Genomic DNA, 8,952 nt, shown 5'->3' on the forward strand with positions numbered 1-8,952 from the left:
ATTTGACATGACGATTCGTCAAGGCTCGGTACAATGCAGCGAGATGCAATTATGAGATGCATGCGCTCCGCACAGAATTGTTTTGAGAAAGTGCGCTGCACACAAGAGTGCACCGCACACAAGTGGCTTTGTTTACTTCTTACTGAAACACCACACAGCACACATGCACACATTAGACTCACTTTTTTTCTTCAATTTATTTGTGTCCTCCTTCTCATTTGTAAAAAAGTTGGTCATCTTAAAATAATAAAATTAAAAATTAAATTTTATTAATAAAATTAATAAATATTAATGTTCGTGGGTTTTCTGAGTCTTGCAACGGGTTCCCAAAAACGGATACGCACTTTTGCATCTTTCTCCAGGACACGAAAAATCACAGCAAAAATCCACACGTATACGGTTTATTTATTCCCATTTAGCCTACCAGTAAAACTACTACTCCCAAAATGCAGTTCTCCGCCCCACCCCGCCCAGTTTTGACAAGACCAGGATTTCAATGGGAGTTGTAGGATACGGTTTAGTTCCCGTCATCCTTTGCTCTGCCCACGTTGACGCCTGCCATTTGCTGGCGCATAGCCCTATGGAAGTTGCGGTCCTTCCTCTTAACGCTATTTATCACAAAGGACGAGGTAGGAACTACAGCTACCGTCATGCATCACTCCTTCCCCAGCCAAGCTTGGAACTGTGTGATCAATCCCGGGACCGGTAGCCTCTCCCCTTTTTTCTTGGGGGGCGGAGGACTACAACTCCCGGCGTGCACCGCCCCCCGTCCTTTGATGTTTACCCTCCCTCGGCCCTTAGGAAGGGGATTCTCCCCAAGATGGCGGCTCCTGCTTCAAGGGGTTCGGGGGGTGGAGCCTGCACCCCCAATGGCTCCCTAGATTATTGCCTGGCCCAGTTGCAGAGGGGGACCGAGCCCGGGCTGGGCAAGGCCTTGTTTGCCCTCCGGACCCAGCACATCAAGGAGACGGGAGGCATCGCCCGTTTCCGGAGCCACGGGGGGCTGGCGCCACTTTTGGGGATCCTCTCCGGCTCCCCGCGACCGCGCCGCACTTTGGACCTGGCCCTCAGCATCCTGGGCAACTGCTGCACCGAAGGGGGCAGCCGCACCCAGGTGCGCGAACTTGGGGGGATCCCGCCGCTAGGTGAGTGCAGAAAGTGTATAGGGGGGTAGAATGGGGGTACGGCTAAGGAAGAGCCCCTCTTCACCCCCCCCAAGTATTTCTGGAGGGGGTGGGGCTGTTTCAACCCTTCCCGTCGTAGCCTGATGCCTGATCACGTCTTGGACTTCAACTCCCATGATTCCCAGCCAGCTAGGCCGATGGGCGAGCTGCAACGGGATCATGGGAGTTGAAGTCGGCGGCATCGGTAGGGGCTCGGGGAAGGGCCTCTTGGCTTGCCAAGGAGTGAAGATGCAGCCTTGGTGGGGAGGGGGAGACCGCTGTTCCCATTAAGCCGAGCCCCCCCCCTCTTGTGGGTGGGGCTTCCTTCTCAAATCAGGGCGCCCACTGGGGGGAGAGGAGGGGAGGAAATCAGTTTTATGCCCCCTTAAATCCGATGGTGTGTAACCTTTGAGTGCAAAAGGATGATAACCTTAACAAGGGCTTCTGGCTGTTGGAAGTGGTCAAGGTGAAACCTCAGGCTTTCCCCCTTAGTCTTAAGAGAAAATGTCAGCTAGAAGTAAAACTCATTTCTTAAATGTCGTATCTTGCATTCTTAAGNTGACTATGCCGAGGCGCTGGTAGCCACAGCCACTCGGTCTTGGACGGGTTGAGCCTGAGTCTGTTCCTCCCCATCCAGACCCTCACGGCCTCCAGACACCGGGCCATCACGTCAAGGGCATCATTGGGGTGGCCCGGGGTGGATATGTACAGCTGAGTATCATCAGCGTACTGATGGAAATCCACCCCGAAGCCACGAAATCTCTCTTATCACATGGTGTAATTATGTAACATGTAAAATGTAGGAAGCTTGTATTTATCTCTAAATTAGATGCATAGCCTGCTTTTATTTTTTACAGCTTAAGCCAGCATACATAATGCTATTTTGTCCCATTTTCCCCATGATTAACAACCCTGTGAAATGAGGGAATGGCCAAAAGTTGCCCAGCTGATTTCTTTGCCTAAGATTCCCTCACAATCACTCAGTTTCTAATCTGGCCACTACACCAAACTGTTGTTCATCCTGGAAGTGCCTGCCTCTTAGCAGAAAGCGATAAAAAAGGTAAATGTAGTTTGAAGTGCCACAAAACTCTTCCCCCCTCCAATGCAACTAGCTAAGACAACTACTTCTCTTAAAGATGTTGTGGTTTTACAACTGGATTATCAAATTGCTACCTTTCTCCATTTTCTCTTTCTAGTTATTATCCTGAAGTCACTGGCTGTGGAAAGTATCCTGAATCGGACAGCACGAGCACTCGGCAACTTGGCTGTAGACTTAGAAAATTGCCAGGCCATCCATGAAGCAGGTTGAACAGGGGTTGGGTGGGGGAAAGGGTAGGATCTATGTAAGTGTAGAACTGAGATTTGTAGTATGTGTATGTATTTACACACACACACACACACACACACACACACACAAGTCCTCGTTTACCAGCCACTCATTCAGTGAGTTTGAAGTTATGACAATGTTGAAAAAGGAGACTTGTGACCAGTCCTCAAAGCTGTGGCCATCGCCACTCCCTTGAGGTCACATGATTGCAATTTGGGTGTTTGACAACTGGTGAACATTTACAACGGTTGCAACATCCCACAGTCATGTGATCACCCTTTGCAACCTTCACAGCTGGCTTCCGATAAGCAAGGTCAATAGGGAAGCCAGCAGGAAGTTGTTAAATTGTGTTTAGTCACCGCAGGTACAATTTCCTGAGTGACTGCAGCTGAAATTGATGTTAGTTGATGTGGTCGCATAAGGTCACACTTAATGACCGTGCCGCTTAGCAACAGAGTTGCTGGTTCTGATTGTGTTTGGTCAGTGAGGACTATCTGTGACCTAGGAGGTACAGCTATCTTTCTCACTTTCTGAACCATCACCTCAAGTTTATTTTCCAACATTGTTAGATGAACTTTTTCCTCCTCCCTCTCCCCGTCATGAACACACATGACACACACACACAGAGGTTCAGAGCTATTAATTGCTTGGAGTCAATATGGCACAGTGGATAAAGATTCTGTGTTCAGTATCAGCGCCCCCAGACAAATTTATGTCCCCCCCCTCCGTTCTCAACTCCCCCTTACAAATACACAGATAATTATCAATTCTTTTTTTATATAAGAAATTTTATTGGTTTTTTCATTTTTACATCAAAGTGCTTAAGAAACAACGTGGTGATGGGGATATCAATTATTCAAAAGCAAAATCATGCATATATAACTTAGATTAGTTCATTAAGAATTCCCTCTCTATTTCCCACATATAGTGTTACATATTCACATTAATACATTTCTAAATAGAGTGCAATCGATCAGATCAGTCATAAATCACATTTCAATTGTAAAAAATCCAAGTCCTGTTTTTAAGCTTTGCTCATTTACAGTTACCATATTCCAATTGAGCTTAAATAGACATATTATTAACATTTTGGGTATCCCTCATTTGCCCTTTTCCCTAGCATAATAATTCTATCTAGGATAAATATATTATTCCAACAACAACATTCTTATATTTTCCACATACAACCTATTTCTTAATCTAATAAATCATTTATTAATACCATTTCTTCTCTTATCACAATTCCCTCTTCTTCTCCTTCTATTACAAAATAATTACCTTACTTAAGATAAAAATATCAATCCAAAAAAAATACATTTCTATCTATTTTAAATATATATTCTATCAAGCAGTCTATATCTATCAAAAGTCTTTTTAACCCATTAAATGAAATTTACTCCTCCAAATACTTATCCAGATAATTATCAATTCTGTTGTACACCTTTAGCATGTATAATATGCTTGGCTATTCTGAGGGCTCGAAATAGTAAAAAAAAAATACATTTTATATATTCTCCTAATAATATTTGGTGCAAACTCTGAAGGGCATCGTACATATATAAACATTCCTTAGTGGAATTCATTTAACATAGTAAAACCTTTGCAATTAATAGGGTGGTCAGATGTGACGCTCTGCGGACAGGTTGTAAATTAAAAGCAGGGATATGTTAAGCATCTCTGCACTGTGATGAAAATCCAGAGCTCTCTTCTCATATAAGAATTTGCAGGATGGGGAGTTGCTGGTGGTGTCACTTCATTGGTAACTCAAATGAGTTACCATCAAATTCCAAATTACTCTTGTCAAAGTTCCACTGGGGGGGGGGGGTGATGTCAATAGAAACCAGAGCAGAATTTATTTATTTATTTAAAAGGCTTACGTAACTGCCCATCTTGCGGTACTGTAATCCTGGGCTGCTGGGCAGCAATCTATCTATCTATATAAATAAAAATGTAAATGTTCATTTGTTCAAAATCTTAAATCTCCGAAAGTTCTTCACTGATTGCTTTGAAATTTTGACACAACGTTGCATTCGAATACGCGCGTGTTTTTATATACCTATATTATATAGATGTCATACCTGTGACAGGTAAAAACATGCTTTTTAAAAAAAAACAGCACCATCTGTTGGACGTAAAAGCAACACACGCTTTTACCAGACTGAGCCACAGCAACGCGTGGCAGGGTACAGCTAGTCTTCTATATAAATAAAAATGTAAATGTTCGTTTGTTCAAAATCTTAAATCTCCGAAAGTTCTTCACCGATTGCTTTGAAATTTTGACACAACGTTGCATTCAAATACGTGCGTGTTTTTATATACCTACTATTATATAGATGTCACACCTGTGACAGGTAAAAACATGCTTTTTAAAAATAAACAGCGCCATCTGTTGGACGTAAAAGCAACACACGCTTTTACCAGACTGAGCCACAACAACGCGTGGCTGGGTACAGCTATAAAACATAAAACAAGAATATTAAAATCGAAAGCATCTTACAGGCACCCCATAGACGATATTTCCCTGTGTGTTTGCTGGACTCCTCTCCCAAGGCCAGCACTTGGGGAGACAGTCAGCTCTTCAAAGCCTTCCAGAAGGCTAAAATGGTGGAGGCCTGACAGATCCCTAGTAGATTTTGTAATGGAAGACTTTCTTTTTTGCTGCTTTATTTTAAAGCGGAGAATAAACTGTATAGCCGTAGTTAGTGCAATTGGTTTGACAGGTAGACGGGAGCAAGGCGCTCTTGGTTAACATGGTACCTTTGAACGCTGCTTGATTACAGCAGTCAATAAAACGCGGAGTCCCTAAAAATAAACCGAAATGTATGCTAATTGAGGCATCTGGAAATATATCTGGCTGACTCATGTTTAGCCGATGTAGAATCTTGTGACCGGACTTCTCTTTCTTGCCATATTCTCACTTCCTAAATATTTGCCTTACAGGAGCCGTGCCCCAGCTGATCCAGGTCCTCACCACCTCCCAGGACAGCGAATGTTTGCAGAGCGTGATCAGGGCCATCCGCTACCTGGCCGATACTCCTGCTCATCGTCTTTCGCTGGCCCAGCAGGGGGCAGTCCGCCCCATAGCGGAGCGCTTGGTTTCCTCCCTGGAGGACGGGCCCTTGATTGCAGCCGTGGTGCGCGCCCTGGTGGAGCTGACAAAGGGCTGCAGTCGTGACTGTGCGGAGCAGCTCAGCTTGGGAGGCGGGGTGGCGCCCCTCGTAACCTTAGCCGGCCACGAGAAACGGGTGGTGCAGGAATCGGCCCTCGCGGTCCTCGCCAACCTCTGCCTTCAGGGCATGCTGAGGCCAGCTATAGGCAACGCTGGGGGGGTGGAGTTGCTAGTGGGGGAGATCCAACGACGGAGGGGCGCCAGGGCGCCCGGGGCCTCCCTCCATCCGCTGGTGAAAGCTTTGTGCCTCCTGTGCCGGGAGGCTGTGAATCGGAGCCGGGTCCGTGAGACCGGAGGATTAGAGTTACTGCTCTCCCTGTTGCGGGACCAGTGTCACAGCTATTCGCACGCTCGGGTGGTGGTGGCTTTTGTGGCCTTTTTCTACGACGAGGAAGCCCTGGAGATGCTGCAGGCCGGAGGACTGGTGCCCTTGCTGGTTGGCAGGCTGGCAGCCCAGGGCCAGTGGGCGGGCCGGGAACAAGCGGAGGAGGAGGAGGAAGAACATGAAGACGAGAAAGATGCAGCATCGTTTGACTTCCCTGTTGAGGGGCGCCGAGGAGAGCAGGCCCTGCCAGGAGCAGAGAGTTCCAGCTTTCAGAGCCTAAGGTAAATTTGGTTTTGCCTGGAGGCCATCTGGGTGCAGGGACTATTCAACAGCTTCAGATGGGTTGGACTACAACTTAACTCAGATGTGTTGGGTCCGCTGCCTCACGGTCATTGGCCACGTTGGGCTTCGGTTCCAATAAGAAGCATTGTACAGATAGTCCTCGACTTAATGACCACAATAGAACTCAAAATTTCTGTTACAAAGTGAGATGTCTATGGCAGGGTGTTTCAACCAGTGGTACGGGTACCACCTGTGGTACATTGGTACCTGGCAGGTGGTACGTGACCATCCTAGAAAAGTGGTAGCGGGGGAGGGGAATGAGCTGAACCGGTGGCAACACCGCACAAGCCTGAGCAAGAGATGGCTGGAGCTGCAGGGCCGTCAGGGCTCAGCGGAAGTGCCAGGATCAGCGCTTCTTCGAGACTGTCAGGGCTCAGTGGAAGCACCAGGATCAGCGCCAGGTTCCAGCTGGAGCTCGGCGCTGATCCTGGCGCTTCTGCTGAGCCCAGAAGAAGCGCTGATGAGCTGGAATGTTGCAGCATCTCCAGGGTCTTGTGATTTATATTCAGATGCTTGGCAACTGATTCATATTTATGATGGTCACAGTGTCCCAGGGTCATGTGAAGTAACCAAAACCTGCTGCAACCACCCAGCAGACGGGGGGAATAAAAACCAAACACCCCCCCACCCCACCCCCACTGCCAATCCTCAACAGAAATGCTCACAATGAAAACCTCGGAAAGGAGGAAGAGCAGCGCTGGGTGGGCAGGCGTCTTGCTCGGCTGTGGCTTGGGGGGCACTTTTTTCAGTGCCATTGTAACTTTGAACAGTCACTAAGCGAACTGTTGTAAGTCGAGGACTACCTGTACTTTATCACTTTTTTCCTTTTTTTTTTTTTTTGGTCATCAAGTTTTTGACACCTTGCTAGCTGACGTGGTACTCAAATATTGCCATATCCTAAAAGTGGTACAATGAAAGTCACCAGAAGTCGAGTTCAGTTTGAAGGGGATAGCCCTTGGCTTATACAAATACATTTAGTGACCCTTCAGAGTTGTAATGGCACTGAAAAAAGTGACTTACAACAACTGGTCCTCGCAGTTATGACTGTCACAATGCCCCTGGGTCCCATGATCAGATTTTGGACACCTGGCATCCTTCATGTATTTACGATGGTTGTAGCATCCTGGAATATTGTGACTGATATCTGCAACCTTCCCAGCTGCCTACTGACAAGCAAAGTCAGTGGGGGAAGCCCGACTTGCTTAACAACACATGTGATTCATTTAACAGTTGCAATGATTTGCTTGACAANGTAAAAAAGATGTTGAGACTCTAGAAAGAGTACAGAGAAGAGTAACAAAGATGATTAGGGGACTGGAGGCTAAAACATATAAGGAACGGTTGCTGGAATTGGGTATGTCTAGTTTAACGAAGAGAAGGACGAGGGGGGACATGATAGCAGTGTTCCAATATCTCAGGGGCTGCCACAAAGAAGAGGGAGTCAAGCTATTCTCCAAAGCACCTGAAGGCAGGACAAGAAGCAACGGATGGAAACTAATCAAGGAGAGAAGCAACCTAGAACTAAGGAGAAACTTCTTGACAGTGAGAACAATTAACCGGTGGAACAACCTGCCTCCAGAAGCAATGAATGCTCCAACACTGGAAGTTTTTAAGAAGAAACTGGACAGCCATTTGTCCGAAATGGTATAGGGTCTCCTGCCTGAACAGGGGGTTGGACTAGATGACCCTCAAGGTCCCTTCCAACTTTATTATTATGATTATATTATTATTATTATTATTATTATTATTATTATTATTATTATTATTATTATTATTATTATTATTATACAATTAGTCTTTCATTAATGGCCATAGTTGGCACCAGAATTTCCATTGCTAAGCAAATTGGTTGTTAAGTGAGATGTGCTTGATATATTAGTACAATCTTTTTTGCTATGGTTGTTAAGCAAATCACTTGCAGTTGTTAAGTGACTTTGCTTGTCAGACACCAGCTGGGAAGGTTGCAAATGGTCATTTGTCCGAAATGGTATAGTGTTTCCTGCCTGAGCAGGAGGTTGGACTAGATGACCTCCAAGGTCCCTTCCAACTTTATCATCATCATTATTATTATTATTGAAAAACACTGCATTTATAATAAGATGGAAATTCAGTGTAAGGACGCAACTACTTTGTGCCCTGAATGCTTGGCGCATCTTGCATTACGTTCCCACCCACGTATGGCTTCCTGTGACGGCATCACCCTGAAGATGGAGCATCTTCTGACTTAACTAATTCAGATCATGGAAAAAATTTGCAGCAGGGAGACTTCCAGCTGTACAGTCTGTGCAGAGTTTTTGTCCCAGTGTTTCTAGCCAAACGTGCTCCATTTTGTTCCTGACATCCCTCCTCTCCTTACCCCAGATCTTCCCCCGTTTATATATTTCAAAGCTTATTCTTTTGTGTCTCTCTCTTCTTTCTCCCCAACGCAGATCCTGGCTTCTCTCGGAAGGTTATATTTCCAGTCCAGGAGATCTTTCTCCTCAGTGGTCTCCTGACACCACCCTTTCCGAGCTGGAGGCCCAAGGAGATATGAGTCCCAGCCAAGAACTGCAAGATGAATCTCTAGGAACTTGCCACAGCACATCTGGGATGAAAACCCATTCCAGAGCCGAATCTCCCGATTTTT

At 45.9% G+C, this 8,952-nt stretch overlaps 1 protein-coding gene across 1 annotated transcript in view; it reads left to right on the plus strand.

Annotated features, from left to right (window-relative positions):
- The first annotated feature begins 820 nt into the window (after window positions 1-820).
- ARMC5 (armadillo repeat containing 5) overlaps window positions 821-8,952 on the plus strand; it is a 13,387-nt gene continuing 5,255 nt past the window's right edge. The window contains exons 1-4 of the mRNA XM_015828744.1: window positions 821-1,145; window positions 2,360-2,467; window positions 5,431-6,265; window positions 8,756-8,951. Of these exons, the coding sequence (XP_015684230.1) occupies window positions 821-1,145; window positions 2,360-2,467; window positions 5,431-6,265; window positions 8,756-8,951 (1,464 nt within the window). The remainder of the gene's footprint in view (window positions 1,146-2,359; window positions 2,468-5,430; window positions 6,266-8,755; window position 8,952) is intronic.

This window comes from Protobothrops mucrosquamatus, unplaced genomic scaffold, assembly GCF_001527695.2.
Source record: "Protobothrops mucrosquamatus isolate PMUCROS unplaced genomic scaffold, P.Mucros_1.0 scaffold4843, whole genome shotgun sequence".
NCBI classification, from domain to species: domain Eukaryota; kingdom Metazoa; phylum Chordata; class Lepidosauria; order Squamata; family Viperidae; genus Protobothrops; species Protobothrops mucrosquamatus.